Source organism: Parus major, chromosome 4, assembly GCF_001522545.3.
Source record: "Parus major isolate Abel chromosome 4, Parus_major1.1, whole genome shotgun sequence".
NCBI lineage: Eukaryota > Metazoa > Chordata > Aves > Passeriformes > Paridae > Parus > Parus major.
Window position 1 is genome coordinate 37,635,695 of NC_031771.1, and position 18,745 is coordinate 37,654,439.

An 18,745-nucleotide genomic window follows, 5' to 3' on the forward strand; every position below is an offset into this window, starting at 1 on the left:
ATACATTTGGATAGGAAATTAGCTTGATTATCCTTCAAATTGTGCACCTGGGTCCTGAGTCATCTTGATATTTTCAATATCTTTTCATTATTCTTTTTCCCCCTCCCTCTCCCTTGCTTCCTAGGCTGAAATACCTCAACTGGTGAGTGAAATTTACCAGAATTTTTTTGTGGAAAGCAGAGAAATACCAGTGGAAAAATCCCTTTATAAGGAAATACAGCAAAGTCTTGTGGGAAATAAAGGCATTGAAGTATTCTACAGAATTCAGGCAGATGTTTATGAAACTCTAAAGGACAGATACTACCCCTCATTCATTGTTAGTGATTTATATGAGAGATCAGTCAAGAAGGAGGAAGAAAGAAGTTCTGCTCAGCTAACTCCTGAGGACAAAGATGAAGTGGTGAGTCACACAGACAATTTCTTTCACTGTTATTTAAAGTGATCTGAGAGACTGTCCTGAGAAAAGCATGTAGTAGCATCTTCTGTCCTTGAGCTTTGGACTACTCTTCTTTTTTTTCCACTTTTATAAATACCATCACTCTTGTAGTTTCACCTGGTAAAACTTGTTTGTTTACATGCTCTTTGAATTGAAATGGTACAAAATGACAGACTACTTAAATTTTAATTTAGTTGAAGTAGATATTTCAGATTCCTAAGCCTTCTGTATTTCACATCTTTCATTATGTTCCTTAGAAACAGAGAATGCAAAACATACTTTGTATAAGCTCAGCTGCTCTGCTTTTGAGTGAAAAAATTCTCACTGGAACATCAGTAGGTTTCTGCACAGACATTATCCCTGTCGCCCATGCATTTCATTCATACTAAATAGGTACTAAAGATGACACAAAAGAGAAGAAAAAGCCATGTAAAATATAACCTTAGTGGTTTTTATTGATTATTTGAATACATTAATAGGCTGTGTTAGAAGATAAATCTAGCACAAGAACTCTAAATAGTAAAGCAGAGCATTCAAAATGTCATAAGCAATAAGCCAATGGCAACACTTCTTGGGGCAGGCTTTTTCCTTGGGTTGTCTAAATCAGTCATGTCAGGGGAACTTGTGTTTATCCATGAACATTTTGACAAGAGCATGTCTCAGACTATTGAGTGCCTCTTTCAGTCAGGCTGCTGCTTCATATCAGCATGGATGTCTTCATTTTACATGTGAACTTGCTCAGAACTCAAGGAAATGTAAGTTTGCCCAAACAAGATTTAAATAAACAATAAGCTGCTCTGCATTCTGCTATCTAGAAACAATTTTTCAGAACCCAATGCTTTTGTATTTACTGCTTAAATTACTTTAATTTCTGTAGGTGAGTTGTTTTAGTCTTTGTAGTTTGAGTATCAGCAAATCTGCAGATAAATAAGTAAATTACTTGCAATATGTGCTTTTAGAGCTTGATGAATCTTTCCAGTGTTTGTTTTTCCCTGTGTTCTTTTCCTTGATAAAATATTCTAGATGGTTTTTCTAGTTTTCTCACTGCTATCTCAGCTCTGTGTTGATGGCAGTAGGGTACTTCAAAGACTTTGTGTCCTTGTGCTTGCAGTCACTGAGACTTTGCACAATGGCTCTTAACAGTTTTGTCCAGAACTTCCTGAAGCACTAAAGGTTGTGCTTTCTTCATATGCTTTATTCAGAGTCTAACACAGATAATGATTTTTCTAAGAAAGCTGACACAACACTTTAGGGCTACCTGTACTCTGTCTGATAACATCTACTGTAGCTGCCAAAAAGTTAGATTTTTGACATGGGCATCATCTGTCCCTTCCTCTGAGTCCTTGGATATGTATGGGCCAGATATGATATTTGTGTCAGCTGTGAAACCTTAAAGACTAATATATTGCTAAGTCTGCTTACAGGATTCAAAGTAGTTTGTTTTGCTTTGTTTTTTTTCATTTTTAACAACAAATTAAGAATGAAATTGTATATACTGCTTGAGTATCTCTTGAATAGAGCAGTTCTAATGGTTCTGTGCCACGCTTCAGGGTCTTGGAGATGAAAACACGTTGTAAGAGTCTTTCTGAAGCTTCCCATGTTCTTTCCAATTTTGGGAAAAATGCAGTACTGGCTAATAAGTTTGTGGGTTTTTTTTTCCTCCCCATATATCAGAAATTACAGCTTAGAAATTGGATGCTTTTGGAAGAATACATATTGTTAGCAAATACAGATTGGTTTTGGTTTAGTTTGGGTGTTGGGTCTATGTCCTCACTTCCTGAGGCACTGTGGGCATCACAAGGGTTAATCATCTATAAATTTCACTGCTATAGCTGAAGAGATAAAAAGCCACCTTGTGCATTTGTGGAGGTGAGGACAAAAGGATGAGCCCTGATTAAATGTGAGAAAATCAAGTCACAAGACAGCAATCTGGAAAGAGCCGGACTGCTGGTCTGCTGCAAGAGGAACAAGCTCTTTCTTCTTTCCTGTCTTGTTGCCATTTTCTGTTTCTGGGACAAACCTCCACAAACGACCACAAACCTCCAAGTGTTTCTACTTGGATAAATGTCAGAGGTAGAAATGCAGAAGCAGGCAGAAGCAGGCAGTGCTTGCATCCAGCACTTTGAGGAGAGGATCTGAGGATGGCATTGGTGCTGCATGTGTCAGATCACTAAAATAAGACTGACGTGTGTCACTCACAGAAATGGAAGCCATTATCAGTTTACTAATCAGGGGAAGACAGTGCAATCCATTATGATCTCAGCTTTGAGTGAACTGATTGTTTGTTAAATTTGGTATTTTGAATACAGGTTACTTGATTCTGTATTCTAGCGTTTCTCTGATGAACCTAGTGATTCAGCAGTGTTTTTTTGCTTTAAGTGTCTAAAAAGTTAATGACAGGGAAATCATGTAGCCTACCTCTGGGAACACAGCCTCACTGATTTGTAATTAATTGCAATTCTTTGATTACTAGCACTGAACTTCACATGAAAAGTCTTTTAATTCTTCTGTGCTGAAAATAGCATTTTTGATTCCTTCTCTACCTCCATGCTTCTCAATATCTGTAAGGTTTTGGGTTTTTTATGGTTCTTTACATTAGCATTTTAAATAACACCCAGTATTGTTAATTATTATTATTTGTGTTACTGTAGTGTCAGAAGACAACATTCTGAGCTGAGGTTTGTATACATGCTTGGAGGCAAGTTTGTGACCCTGAGAGTTTATAGTCCATGCAGAATAGACAGAAGAAAGGACAATGTATAGAGTTAATGAGTTTTTACTCAGCCACACAGCAGGCAAATGCAGAGCTGGAAAAGGGCAAGGATTTCTTAGCCTAGAATTCCTGACTTCTTCTGCATTATGTTTGAGGATCATGCTAAGGAGATTAGTTATTGCTTCTCAGCCCTTTTTTTAATAAGATAAAAGATACGATGGAATTTACTATAGGATTACCTCCTCTAAAACTCACAGAATTTACAAGAGTATGAGAGTTCCTTCTGTTAGCTTTTTCTTCATGATATAAGGATATGGTTTATTTAGTTGGAATACCATTAAATAACATGTTTATGAGAACAGACTCAGCATCCCACAGATAAATTTAGATATCCTCAGTCACAAACAGACCTCGAAGATTGTTGAACGCAGCAGCAGTAAAAGCTGAGTGCTGTTTGCTAGATTTCAAGGTCTTCATGTCTATTTGGGGAAGTACAGTAAGAAGGGGGAGTCTGAGCTATATGTCAGAAGATGATAAGAAGAATGTCACTGAAAGGTGTGAAGTCTTCTATTTTTTTGCATGCCTGTAGTACACAAGATGGAAAAAGCTATTGGTTTGTCTGAATGAATATATGCAAATGAAGTATGAATTTAGGGTAAGGCATATGTGCTTTTAACACATTTTTATTAACACTTCTAAAAACAGCAGTAAAATCTGTGTAGAAAGCTAAAAGACTTGGTTTAGATTGTTCTGCAGGATGACAAATCTGTTTTGTGAAGGTTTGTGGGAGGCAGGACTGTTTGTTAGAAGCATGGGGTTATTTTTTTTGATTTTGTTTTCCGCTGCCCCATCCTCATTATCTTTCAGCTCAGTGCTAACTATTTGCTCTTCTATCTGGCTCTGAATATTGATCATGACTACTAAGCTGTTTTTGCTTTTAAAACAAACTTTAACTCTACCTCTCATTTACACTAAAGCCTTAGCTTGAAGGTCAGTTTTACATGGTTGCCAAATAACTGTAGTAGAAATAGTAATGAGGTATTGTCTATGGGGGTTTTTGGTTTTGGTTTTGTTTTTTACAACAGACTGACATTTCAGGTTGCTGATGGTTGGAATATCTGTTATACCTACATTTTCATCTGTATCGAGAAGTGTTCTTATAGATAAAAATCTTACAGAGCAAACAATAACCCACCTCCTTCCCCTGGCAGTGTTGGAGGCCAGGCTGGATGGGGCTCTGACCAGTCTGGTCTAGTGGAAAGTGTCCATGGCAATGGCAGTGGGATTGTAACTGTGTGATCTTTAAGGTCCCTTCCAGCTGAAACACTCTATCATTCTATGAATAACTGTGTCTTTATTCATATTGATGTAGCAATTACCTCAATCCTCTGTTCCTAGAGCCAAGGTTGTGACGAAGCTACTGAAGAATGCAGCACAAGAATTAATGAACAAGCCAGTTATGCTGTAAATAAACTTCGCCAGCTAAATGACAAGCTTGAGTATAAGAAACAGGCTCTAAATTCCATTTGTAATTCACCAAAACCCGACAAAAAGGTACATACCACTAGTGTCTTCAGTTCTTTTATTTTATTTTATTTTTTAATTTTTTTTTTAATATGTGTATGTTTGTGTAATATCCACTTGTCACATTTTGGACAGGTCAGACGGTTATTTCAGTCAACTTGTTAAACAGAAGGTGAAACTAGAACTTAGTTTTAATTTTGTTTTCCCCATATCTAAAAGCTATTGTAACTAAAATTGTGAATATGCTATATATTGCTTTGTTGGCCATGGAATAATGATCACTCTCCCGTGGTCTTGCTGCTTTGTTGGTGGCAAGGGGTGTTTCTCCCTTGCCTCCCTGCTGTGCAGTGTCCAGCGCCGGCCGCTGCTGCGGCTCTGCCCGGGGGGATGTGCTGGCCAGCTCCTGTGTCTGGTGCCGGCTCTTGGGGACACAGCACAACTCCCTCCTCTGCAGTGCCAGCTCTAGAACTTCTTCCAGCTAAGGGATAAAAAAACCCAAACCTTTAGGAGTGACTGATTCCTTCACTAGGAGCTGGGAGAAAGCACGCTGTTATCAAAGGAAAAATTCTGAAGGATATGAAACTTGAAATTTCTGAGCTAGGGCAAACAAAATATAATCCTTTTCTCTTTGCAAAGTTAAACAGGTAAGCAATCTGAGAGTATACTCAGGAGAAGCAAGTGACTTGCACATAGCTTGGGCCAACTTATTTGTGTTGATATTACAGGCCTGTTGTTTAGATGTACTTGGGCCTATCTTGTCAGGTGTAATGGGATTCAGTTGCAGATGGTAGATGATGGGTAAGATGAACAAGTAGCCAAGATGTTTTCCTAAAATCCTGCTGCCAGGGATGACAAAAATGTACCTGCTTATTAGTCATTGCTCAGAACCTGGCTTCTCTATACATTTTTCCTTCACTCAGGGTGAGCGCTAAGATGCTTGTCTGCAAAGGAGTTGACACCCCACTCATTCAGTGCTGCCCCAGCTCTGGGCATAGCTACCTCCAGGAGAAAGATGTAGACATTAGAGTTTGATGCCACCCTGGCTAGCTTCATTCCCTCTGTCCCTTCCACATCTTTCTTCTGCCAGAGGGTACTGCAAACTGAAAATATTTGCAGCTGTTGCAAGGTGTGCCCCTTCCAACCCAAGCCATTCTATGATTCTATATAACTAAACCTTTATATAATGCTTCATTCACATGAATGTTCTATGTTTTCTTTGCTTTCTTGAAACCATAATTTTTATATTCTTTCTATACTTAGGCTCTTTGGCAGGTGGGAATTGTACCCCTGCTGAAGTGTAGTGTGTTTTTCCATGTATTTTTTTGTTTATAAAATATTCTTTGTCTTGGAGAATACACATCTCTGAAACAGAATTGTAAAATGGATGCAGTATTAATGTAAAGTCTCAATATTTGGTTTGTAAATGTAACAGCTGTTTACTTATGATAAAAATCTTACCACGTGTTCTGTATCTGAATGTTCCTGGATGCTGCTGGAGTCAATGTTAGGTGATTGTAGAGAAGCCTCAGCATTGATAGCAAATAAAGTTAAATATAAAATTATTGTGAAAGTGAGGTATTTGTTAGAAAACTGTTATACAGCTGTTGCATGGATAATATTTTACATCTGACATGAGACAAAAATTCTGAACAAGATAGAATTTCTGTAGCTCTGTAGAACATACCACTTGTGTAAGTGATAGAACTGGTAAACTTGGCTAAGTGGTATATCATATTTAAAAATGAAAAAGTGTTATCTGGTTTGCTGTGTTTCTAATGTCACATCTTATGCATATTTCCACCTTCTCTTGTCATACTGGCAGGATGTTTGGCTACTTTTTGTGCTTTCCACAATAAAAAATCCTTGTCTTCTCAAAACTAAAATGAAATAAGTGATAACTTTCTGAGCGGTTTCTAACATAGCTAAATTCCTAGAAATGAGATCTATTCCCAGTTTCTTCAGTCACATGATGTGTACCTGAAAATGCTAAAGATGTCTTCAGTAAGCTGTATTTCATGAATGGCAATTTCAAATTCTCATAAAACATACCATATGTAAGATATAATCCTATCTCAAGTGTCTTTTATGCTGGCAGTATGATGATAGTTGTAACTTGCTTTTTATTTTAGTGTGAGGGTTGGCCTTGAAGATTGTTGGGTACTCTAGAAGTTGGAGGCATCATTAATTCCCTCACTTGTTATTTTTTTAAAAAATTTTAATCCACATGAATTTTTCTCCCTCTGCTTTTGTACCTCTTTTTCTTTTGGAACAGTGTCTCTAAAGACATAAAGCTTGTGTGCTGCACAAGCTTTTTCCTACAAATTGTAATGAATAAACTTTTCTCTGCAGATTGTTTCTAAGCTGAAGGATGAAATTACTCTGATGGAGAGAGAGCACAGTGACCTTCAGCTGCACATTGCAAGAACAGACTGGTGGTGTGAGAATCTTGGCATGTGGAAAGCCTTCATTGTCTCAGGAGAGGTAGGGGATTTTTTTTCTGCCTTTTTATCTTCTAGGTCTATTCAAACTTGAATGAAAAGCAGAAGAAAAATGTATAGATATTTTCCTTATGCTTGTTTATACTTGAAATTTACCTGTGGGGGAAAGAACCCTAGCCTCTTCTGAGCTCCTCTTCTCTTTCCTCAGTGGCTACTATGATGCATACACAGAGTTTCTGTTCCTCAGACACTATTGTAATCGAGTTATAAAAATTGCTGGCATATACATAAACAAATTTTGGCACTGAGTAAAGTAAGTTGCTATCTTAGGGGTGCTGTTTTTCATGAGAACTGTCTCTTCCTATATTACCGTGCTATTGCACTTGGGTGCAGTTGTGTCGCTGCTATGTCTCAAAGATGCAGTGCTTATACTTTTTGTGTTTTGTATTATTGTATTTAATGGCTGTACAGTTTCAAGGGGCTTGAATGCCCAGAAAGAAAGTGCTTTATATCTGTAAGTTGAAGAAGTTCTTACTTTTTTTTTGTCTTGTTCTGCTGTTCCATTTGGGCATAGGTAGAAAATTGTAGAATGCATGTAAAAATTGTAATGTAGACAAAAAGTATCACAATTTTCTGGTTCTCTATTAATGCTTACCATGAAAGGAACTGAGTAAATGCTTATTGTGTAGTAAGTGTAGGCTGACATAAGTAATCTTCTTGACAGTATCACTACAAAGAACTAAAGACTAATTTGGTTTCTACTGGCTTGTCATTAAGAAAATGTTCCTGAAATGAATATAATAGTTTTCTTGAGGTAATAGTTTGTTGGAGGAAAAAAGTATGTGCTGTGAAGTTCATTTGGCTGTCTTAAGCTCTTGCAACCCAGTGATAGGTCTGTCAACAGTTAAAGTAATTGTAAAAGAAGAAATAAATCTAACAAGTCAAAAAATGTAAAGTGCTAGTTTTAAAACCAAATTCTCCATATGAAAACATCTGCATTTGGTTTTTCTTTTAATGTTGTTTGCAAGTGACACTATTGAGAACCAAAAAGTTCTTAAGCTGTCTTCTTTAAAGTTATTTGTAGCTTTTGAAACCTGGCCTTAAAATCTGGTAAACTCTGGGTGCAGAAAAACTGCAGAATGGCAGCTTTCTGCACATATGTAACCATATACAGCCATCCAGCATCTCTCTCATTACCAGAGGAGAAGGTGGTTTGGCTCAATTAGAGGGATGTTGGAAGAGGCTTTTAATTGCTTGCTGCCTTAACTATAACTTAGGTAATTAAATATAGGCTTCCATTAATTGTGCTGTTTGCAGCTCCATGCTTCAAAGGGTAGGCTGGAGAAAACATGGCTGTTTTAGTTATCTCTGTTAATTAATTGCTTGGAAATATTGTAGCTGCAGTGGATGATTTCAGGGGGCATGAGTAGGTGACATAGTTTTTATGTCTGCAAAATATGTTGTTGCCAATCCCAGAATACAGCTCTGTGATCTTAGAAAGAGAAAGCCTTGGCCCTATCATTCAGCAGAAAAGCTTAGTGAATTTTGCTATAGATCTTGACCTGAAAGTGTAATAGCCAGTCATTGACCTTTTAAACTGATCTACTGAATCAGTTGAGAAGGCACAAAAAAAATACTTGTCTTAGAAAAAACTTTGTCTGAACTCCTGTTTGTAATCTCTTAGCTGGAATCTTCCAGTCTTTATAATTTTGAGTCATTTAAATATACTAAATCTATGTGTGTGAACTATATATATTTTTAAAAATCAGTGTAAATAATATAATCTCTAGGTGTCTTTTGGTACCTGATATTTCTGAAAAAATCTACGTTGGAGACTCAGTGTTTTGGTTGATTGGTAGAGGTTGAAAAATAAGCAGGAACATGCAGATTGAGGGGGTCTATGACAGCAAATTGTGTAATTCTGTGAGTCTCTTCCTCATTACAGGTACATAACTTAGAGCTAAATAACCTAACTTGATCTGCTTGCTTTAATGGTTTTGGCCTTATATAATTTACAATTGCGAAAGACATTGTGTCTCCCTTGTCCAAAAAAAGACTGTTTCAGAGCATAACATATTTTTAAAAATCTATTTCTTTCATAAGAAATTGAGTTTGTAGATCTGAATAAGGTGAAAATATTCCATGTTTCTTGTGGTTACCACACTACACACATGGGCAAGAGGTGGCTGAAAAGCTGCTCAGCAGACAAGAACTTGGGGCTGCTGGTTGACAGCTGTCTGAACATGAGCCAGGAGGGTGCCCAGGTGGCCAAAGAGGCCAAATGCATCCTGGCTTGTATCAGAAATAGTGTGGCCAGCAGGAACAGGGAAGTGATTTTTCCCCCTGTACTTGGCACTGTACCAGCAGCACCTGAAAACAGGGCTAGAAAAGGGTTAGGAAGGTTGGGAAAAAGCTGGATCATGTTTTGTGTAGGACTATTAGAAGTGCAGTCTCATGGTGTGGCATGCAAGATTTGTGTTCAGCAGGACCTCTGGGCTTCAGCTATGACCCTTGGAACACCTTTTGGCTGGAAACAGTAGATATGCTGGTGGCTTTTGGATGTGCAGCCCATCTTGAGTGGGCTGCAGGTCTGTCAAGGGTAAATGCAACTCTTGAATATATTAGGAGGGGAGTTTCCACTCAAGATGAGGAAGTTTTACAGTTGCTGTGCAGGTGCTGGGCTGTGTCCCTTGAGAAGGGTGGATTTGAATGAGGAACTTCTTGCATGAGAAGTGGTTCTGAAAGCACTTTTGTTTGCTTAACTTAGCAAAAGGGAGAATCAGAGGAATGGGGCTCTCTAGTTTGAGTTCATTCAAGACAGCCATGTATGACATGGTGCCTACTAACACCAAAGGACTGGCTCTCCTGGTTTAGAAGGCCTCCTAACATTTCATTTTTCTGTTTTCTAGTTGACTCTTTAATTTGGAAAAACAAATTCACAAGTACCTAAGTTGATAAAAAATTCTGCATTCCTAAGATGCTGAACATTTTCAGTATTTGTACGAGGATACTTGAAAAAAGGCTGTAATGTGTCTACATCTAGTAATTGGAATATAGATGATTCTGCACATAGACCCTTACTTGAAGCAGGAGTACTAAGTCCTCCCATTTTGCGAACATGCTTTCAGAGGGATAGCTCTCTCCTGACAATTACTGTGCAGATGACCCTACACATGCAAATCCCTGCCCTGGGAACAAATTTGGCATGGAGAATCATAGGCGTGACTCAAATCAGCAATTTTAGCACTGATCTCCCAGTATTGAAAAAGGACAGCCAGGAGGTGTTTGTGAGTCACCTACAAACACAGATCCAGTCTAGCTCAGGGTAGACAGGGCAGGGACTGCCCCAGACAATCCCAGTTGTTCTGCACCATGTCTCTCTGACCTGCATCTTGGAGGCCATTCAAGCATCTATTTCTGCAGCAGTCTGGCAGGAGATAGGCACTTCTCCAAATAGTGCTGAGAGCCAGGCACATTTGCAGGCATTCAGGCTGGTGCTTTGTATTCTGTCTGAGTGCTGCTGCAGCTTTTTGACAGAGATTTGTGAAATCTGGGCCTCAGACTTGGCTTCCCAGTGGTCCTTGTGCAGCTTTATGAGGAATGTATCACAGGGAATATTATCAATGTACAGCTCTGAATAGCTTAAATATATGAATGTACATTTCAGCCACATGGCCTTTACAATGGTGATGTAGTTGCTTGTCAAATTATTCATCAATAGCATTGTGTGGTCAGATCTCTACTGGTCAGGCTTCTCAGAAAAAGAGGTCATAACTATATGAATTTTAAAGTTTATTCTTATCCTAATTAGTTAAATATTCTTTTTAAAAGCTTTCAAGTTATAACTTTGCTCTAAAAGACTGGGAGTCATATTTTATAATTACCTTTCGTTATTTGCATGTATATAAAGACAAGCATTCTAGAATGAAATATTTTATGCATTTCCCTTATTTGTCTTTCATAATCAATTTGGGTGTCTCTTCAAAATAAGTAAACAAAAATTTGCTACCAATAGGACATAAGGATGAAATTCTTATGTCAATTCTCATATCAAATTAAAAAACAGTTTGCTCACACTGCAGCCATTGTCTCAAAAAAGATGTTTAACTTTGCTTCCCATTTGCACAATATAGTTAATTGCTTCTCCTTCCTCTGGCTGAGGACTGTAGTTGGATTCAGTAGTATTTTTGTAAAGTTGTGAGTCTCTCAGAAATAGTGCAGGGATACCATGAACTCTGCAAGGAGAACAGCTCGAGTGAGCAGAGAAATCGCTCTGTAACAGCACCAGCTGTTGCAGGACCCAGCTGCAGAGCTGCTGTGCCTGGCGTGTGGGTGAGCCTCAGCAGAAGCACTGGGAAGGGAGGGTGGAAATAAAGGGAAAACACTCAGGTAAATGCAGATAGGAGAGATGGAATATTGATGAGCAATCACAAAGCTACATGGTAAGTACCTTAAAAACCAAAATACACTCAGCTGTTTGAAGAAGACATGTCAGGGAGACTTTGCTGATGGACACCATTACAAAACTGTATGTAAAGTGTAATAGTGGTTAGCTGGAGGTCTGATTCAGGACTGGCACAGCGTTTTGGGTGAAGGTTAGTTCATTAAGGGAATTGCTCCATATGTAGCTTTCAAATCTCAAGTGAAGTGTGGGACTGATGACTGAGTTTGCAAGCTGGTCATCTGGCAGCTCAAATGTTCCACTGTTTACTTTCAACAGAGATTATCCTATCTGTTTTTCTTCCCCCACAAGGTTCTAGAAGAGAATGGAGAACAAGTGCCCTGTTACTCTGTCATGGTGAGTTTACAAGAAGTTGGTGGAGCTGAAACTAAGAACTGGACAGTTCCCAGGAAACTCAATGAATTTCAGAACCTACACCGCAAACTGAGTGAGGTACGAATCCTGGCTATCATTTCCTGGAGGGAAAAGATACAAACTATCAAAATTTGGCAGAATGATAAAAATTTAATGCTGACAGTTTTGATGTCAGCCTTTTGGCCCTTTAGAGCTAGATTTCTGTCTGCATATTTCTGGTCTCTAACAGATGTTTGTAGAACTGATTTATAATTATTTTTTCCCCTTAATAATGTTTTCCTGGACTAACCCCATTTCAAAATGGTATATGCTCTGTAGTGTCATAGAACCTGTTGTAAGAATGAGATTTTATGTCTGGCTTCTAGGAAAGCATTAGAAACAATAGCTTTTGGGGAGAGAGAAGGTTGGGACCTTTTTCACAGTGCTTTAACCTTTGTGTCTGATAAGGAATAGATAATGCGCTGTAAAGGGAAAGGGTTTAGATGTGTCAGCCCATAGTGGAAAAGGGAAAGTCTCTTGAGAGGGGTGTGAAAGGGAGATGAGAGCAAAAAGGAGTCTCTTCATTTCCATTCTGAACCACCTGTCTTCTTCTCTGCATACACCTTAATTGAGCTCTCTCTTCTCCTACACAGTGTTTTCCATCATTAAAGAAAGTTCAGTTGCCTTCTCTCAGCAAGCTGCCCTTCAAATCCATAGACCAGAAATTCATGGAAAAATCCAAGAACCAGCTTAATAACTTTCTGCAGGTAAGAAAATAAAGACAAAACCAACAGATATCTAAACAGAATAGAGAGGCTGGTGCCTCTCTATTGCATAAAGAAAGAGCCTGGAACAAATAGGTCAAATGTAAGTTTTGACACTATAAATATCAAAGTTGTCCAAAATGCCTGAAATTGAGATGAGCTTGACTGATAGTAACCATTCCTCTAGTGGTAAGTTAATTTAAACTTTGATTAATTAAGGAATTATAAATAATGAATAATTAATTGCCACTTTCAGCTAAAACTCTTTACAACAAATTCCTTACAAATGAGAAACTGTTAAAAAACAAGAAAGTTTTAAGATTCAAAGCTTTATTCTTACTAGTTCCAGTACTTTAGAAATATGTTCTTAAAGTATCTTTATGAGATAGGGACTTTTTTTTCCCCACACTACATCTGAGCTGAGACTTAAACAGTATTACTGGATGTTTCAACACCTGTTATTCCTTAACAATAAATATTTTATTGATGTGTTGCTGTGTTGTAATATGTCATTTCTTTTATTTCTTAGAAATTACTCTCTGATGAAAGACTCTGCCAGAGTGAAGCACTTTATGCCTTCTTGAGCCCCTCCCCAGAGCACCTCAAAGTTATTGATGTGCAAGGAAAGAAGTCATCATTTTCACTCTCCTCATTTTTAGAACGACTTCCTGGTGATTTGTTTTCTCATCAGGAGGTAAGTGGTAGAAAAGTAATCTTCCCAAATCTAATTACTTATCCTAAGTAAGCAGGGAAAGTCATTAGTATTGGAATGGCAGGCAATATTTCCAAAGGTCATTTGTAATTTACTGTAAGTGAACAAAGAGTCAGAAATAAGAGCAGCCTCTGAATTGAAAAGACATTTATTAAAAAAAAATAGGTTTCTGCCTTTTGGTACATGCATATAGGCAAATGTGTAAGCTATCACAAATAAACAAATTGCCATTCATGTGGGAATGTTTATTTTTTTATAGCAGAATTTTCCACTTTTTGAGTTCTGGACATGTATATTTCAGAGGGGTTTTGGCAGGTAAATATAATTCTCGCTTGGGAATATTCTCTTGGCAAGAACAGCTGTGTATCCTTAATAATTTCAGGACAACTTCTGAAGGAGAGATAGTTTTGACAAGAAACTGTTGGAAAATACTACAGACTTACTGAGGGAATTTGCAAATGCATGCAGGAGCTGATGTGGGCAAACCAGTTGGAGAATGTGTTATTGTGCCATAAAAGCCCATTGTTTATCAAAATGCAATGAATAATAGATTAGTGACTAAAATAGCTCATTGACTAAATTGACCATAATTCCATGGCACTCTATTCTGTGGTGTTCATGTTCAGATAATGCAACATTCAAGGACCTGTTTCTATTCCTGCTATTAGTTATATGTTATACAAAATTCATATGAAACAGTTCATTTCTTACATGCTGTAGCTGTCTGGAGTGGAGAGGTCTTATGCAGGATAATTTGAGTTTGGGGAGCAGTACTAGACTTTTTACAGTTCTTGCCTTTTAATAGGGAGAAAGGTGGTCTTGCATCTCAGAAATATATATTTATCTTTAAAAATTTTACTGTATTTGCATCTAGATGCTGAATGCTTGTGCCTCATTTCAGAGTAATAAATATAAAGAAAGTTTGAGGAACTAGTTTTATACTTTGATACAAGTACTGGAGTTCTGAATCCAAAGTGCTTTCACTAAAATGACTGTTAGGTAGAAGTAGCATAAAAGCATTGAAGTGTGAAGCTGTTTGTATTTTGCTATTTAATTGAAAAACATCCTCAAGACAAAGCCAGACTGCATAGATATTGTATTATGGGAATCTGTAGGAGGAAATAGTTAGCAAATACAGGAGAAGGAAAGAGAATTTTTAATACTAGTGTGTGAGAGGAGAAAGAACAAATAAACAAAGCAGAAATTATGCAACTGTTACTGAAAAGGAAGTAGAGCAAAAAATGCCCACAGAGTGTGGCAACAGAGGAGTTGGAACATAACTTCTTACTGAGTTTAAATTTAATACTATTTATTACTTGTGGGACTAGGAGCTTAATTTTGGGTAGAGTGTATTATGCCAGGCACTGTGCAAATGCAGACAAAGACCATCCTGCTTCACATTTCTCTTCCCTCTCTTCTTCCTTCTTTCCTTAAGCTTACACATAAGAGAAGACAACACAATACAGATGGTGGGAACTGTTAGATCCTCTGAATGAGTATGTCAAACCATTGTCCTAGAGTGAAAATAATGAAATAAAATGGAGGGAGATGGATTGTGAGGCAGTCTGGGATTAGCTCTGCTGTTTCCTGGACTCCCATGTCTTTCAGTAAGAGCTTTGGGTCAGCTCAGTCTTGCCCCACTGATACCATCTTGGATACCTTCCTAAAGCACTTAAACTGGAGTTAAATTATTTGGTACAAAGTCATAAATGAAGTTACTTGTGTTAAACCACATGTAAAGCTGGTATAATAGTGTTCTTTTTGTAACTGAGGATTCCCAGTTTAGTTTGTGTTTTGGACTTTGTAGTTGAGAATGCTATCCTTCAGCTTTCTCTTTGCCTGTATCTCATCTCACATTTTTCAAACATATGTTGGAGCAATAATATTGCCTCTTGAGTGTTGTTTTCAGGATTAGATACTGCAGCAATTTCTTTATATATACAACTCCTTGGACAGGGTTCACTCTAGAATGTATTTCTTAGCTCTCTGGACCAAAACCAAATCAGAGCAAAAATACAGTTGATATCATCTAGAAAGAAGGGCTTTTAGGTTTATAAATTTACTCAATAGAAAATGCCCTGCAATGTAAGAATTTTCAGTTCTTGCTGCATTTTCTAAATGACAGGAGAGTCACTGAATAGCAGAAAAATAAACCAATATTAGATAATAAAATGATGAGGATGAAAGGAAGAGATGACTGGTATCTCTGAAAACCAGGCTGAAGAAGAAAATTTGCACATCATTCTGACCATTCCTGATCCAGAGACTGGGGCATTGCACCAGCCTCAGTGGAGGTCAGGCCTGCTTCTCTTTAGCTTTGCTTGAAGCATAGGCGGTGGGCAGGGGAAGATCCAGGAAAGCAGAGGGATGTGTTGGCTGCCAGGAGTAATGATAGGTGTTTTAGTCCTGATCCTGAAGCAATCTTCATGACAGTGAGAAACAACCTGCTTCTGCCCTTCACTCTTGAATAAATGGTAGTGCCAGAATTGAGGTGGTTCAGCCCAGTCATCTTCTGGGAATCTATCTGAATAACTCTTCTCCCTTTGGTGCCCGGGTATCCTCCAGCTCAGATCACCAAGTGTGACAATATTGTGTTTCTGCCTGGGACTAGTTTTCATTAATGCTGCTTGTCTCTGCAGCGGCCAGTTCCCTTTCCACTGCTGGGTTTGGTTCCCATCTTACTTCAAGGACAACTGGTTTGTATCTGATCCAGCTGAGTGGCTTCAGCTGTGAAGGCAGTCAGTTCTCCTGGAGAGCCAGCTACCTGCTTTTCCCTGTGCAATAACCAGATTTTCCCCTTTTCTTCCCAGCTGTTTTCATAGCAAACAGCTCCAGCTGGCTAGCTCCCCATTCTGAATGGTTTTTTATGGGTGTTGTGTCAGAGGAGGTTTTGCAATCACAAACACTGTTGAGTGCCATCTCCTGCTTACAGCTCTCACCTGTTTCCTAGCAGTACACGACTCCCACGTCACCAGCCTTCTTTTATCCAGCAGGTGTTGGTAGGGCAATATAGGCAGTAGATTCTGAAAATCTGGGCAGCATTGAGGTGTTTGCTGATGCAAGGCTGCAAACAGAAGATACAGCTGTGCGGATGATTCCAGCAGTGCAGTCTCTCATCACTTTAAGCCAATGGGAAGTTTTCAAATTCCCCAGTGAGGTTGCTGTTTGCCAGATCCTGCTAGCAGCAGTTTTTGGCTCTAATGCTGTTTTTTGAGAGTACTGGCTATGCTCCTTCCCCAGAGCATGGCAGTAACTAAATCCATTCTGGAAGAAGGCTGGGGAACTACAGCACATACTCATGTTGTCCTTCTCTTCCTAGGAAGAAACGGAAGAGGACAGTGACCTGTCAGACTACGGAGAGGAGGTGGATGGGAAGAAGGACTCTCTTGCTGAACCGTGTTTCATGCTGATTGGAGAGATTTTTGAACTGCGAGGAAGTAAGATGTAAACCTGCTCAATTGCTAATGGAGTCTCTTTGGCCCTGTAGGGCACTTTGTAATTCAGATTGTTTTTCTGTGTCAATAAGTGGAAACATTCTTGCAATCTATAGTGCCAGTTTGGAACCAAGCTATTCTTCAGCAGCTCAAAACTTTGGAGCTTTCATTCAAAAGTGAAATTACAATATAAAAGGGCTATAAAAATGTAAGTGGTAGGGGAGACCATTTGCACTTAATATTTTTAAATTTTTCATGAAAAAATTAGAAAAAAAGGGAAAAAAGGACAGTAGTATGCTTTTTGTAAATAGGCTGTTAGATTGTAAGAATTCTTGAGGAAGGAAAGATGGCTTTATTATAGAACATGTCTGACAAAGAAATATAATTTAATTAATAATTTTTAATGTTATACAAATTACATAATACACTATTATGTTAATATTTAATACAGTTTTAATATTTTAATTAAATATTTACATATGTAATATTTACTAAGATTGATGTTTTTATGTTTTAAATTAATTCATTTAATAATTAATGCATTTTAGTTCTGCAATTTCTATAATGAAAATGATGCTAGAATTCTGGTATATTTAAATACTGGATTTCCACCCCCCACCTCCCCTTATGTAACTGAATTATGATAATAAAGAAAACTATTTTTGTTTCTATTTGAATGTGCAGCCACACATGATGCTCTATAAAATTATTTATAGGGTAACTATTGCAAAATGTGGCACCTTCCAAAAATGGCAGATGTATCTTCCAAATATAGACTTTATTGTGATGGTGAACAGTAGAAAGATTTACCAGTAATTACTAGGAAGCACTCACTTTTGTTTCCTTTATTTGTAATGGAAAGCTGACTGCTTGGTTTGAGTAAAAATGTTTTCAGAATTTTAATGGTGCTGCTGTATGTACTCTACACTAAGATCTGAAAAGGGTGGGAAGTTTGAGGACATTTGTTTTTTTTGTAGTAGAAAAAGGGTTTTGAGTAGTTGCATTGCTCAATAAACTTGAAATATTCTTAAGTATAAAAATTTATGGTATAACCTAGAATGCATGTTATATGTATGCTTATATAATCTGCAAGACTTAAAAACCATACAGCAAACAGTACAAGGAATGTAATCAAGAAAAACAAAACCTCTGTACAATTAATGGAATATTATAAAGGGTTATAACAATGTGTTCACTGTAGGAGTGGGTTGTTTGGGTTTGGTTCAGTGGGAAGTAGGGGGAAGGTTTTGCATGTGGTCATGGGTTCTGTAATGTTATTATAACATTCTGTAATGTTATTAATGTTTTTGATCATTATTTTTTATCATTTTTCATTGTTCTAGTGTTCAAGTGGGTCAGAAAAACATTAATTGCACTAGTACAAGTCACTTTTGGAAGAACTATCAACAAGTAAGTAGCTGTTGCTTTAACTGAACATTTATCATCATTCTATGAAAACAAGGCCGACAGCAGAACTGTTAAAAAAATAATCTGGACATTCTGTTGGATATGATAATCTGCATTTATTTTCCACAGCTCAATTTACAGCTATGCTATGTTTATTAGTGGAAACCCAGATATGTGAAATATCTTTATGTTGCCAGGTGAGGCTTGCCTAAGGCTATGAGAATGCCTGTCTGTAAACACCTCCGTGTGGAAAGCTGTAGCCCTGGTCAGAAACAAATTTCAGAAGAGTTCTACCAGCATAACAAGCTGCTTTTCATCCAGTCAGTGACTAAATTTGCACATGCCAGCATGGCTTTTAAAGCCTCTTATGTATATTATATAGCAGTAAATTGGACTGGTCTCAGACACTATCCACTCACTGAATTTTAAATTGATTGGTTCATTTGTTCATACCCTGCTGATAACTGGAAAATGCCTGAAGGAGGACAGAGTGGGAGAGAATGTGTGATCATAGCATAGTTC

At 37.8% G+C, this 18,745-nt stretch overlaps 1 protein-coding gene across 1 annotated transcript in view; it reads left to right on the forward strand.

The window, feature by feature from the left end:
* SNX25 (sorting nexin 25) overlaps window positions 1–18,745 on the forward strand; it is a 71,245-nt gene that overhangs the window by 47,330 nt on the left and 5,170 nt on the right. Inside the window, exons 8-15 of the mRNA XM_015624415.3 lie at window positions 125–400; window positions 4,548–4,703; window positions 7,023–7,154; window positions 11,865–12,005; window positions 12,560–12,673; window positions 13,200–13,364; window positions 16,702–16,819; window positions 18,160–18,226. Coding sequence (XP_015479901.1) covers window positions 125–400; window positions 4,548–4,703; window positions 7,023–7,154; window positions 11,865–12,005; window positions 12,560–12,673; window positions 13,200–13,364; window positions 16,702–16,819; window positions 18,160–18,226 — 1,169 coding nt within the window. The remainder of the gene's footprint in view (window positions 1–124; window positions 401–4,547; window positions 4,704–7,022; window positions 7,155–11,864; window positions 12,006–12,559; window positions 12,674–13,199; window positions 13,365–16,701; window positions 16,820–18,159; window positions 18,227–18,745) is intronic.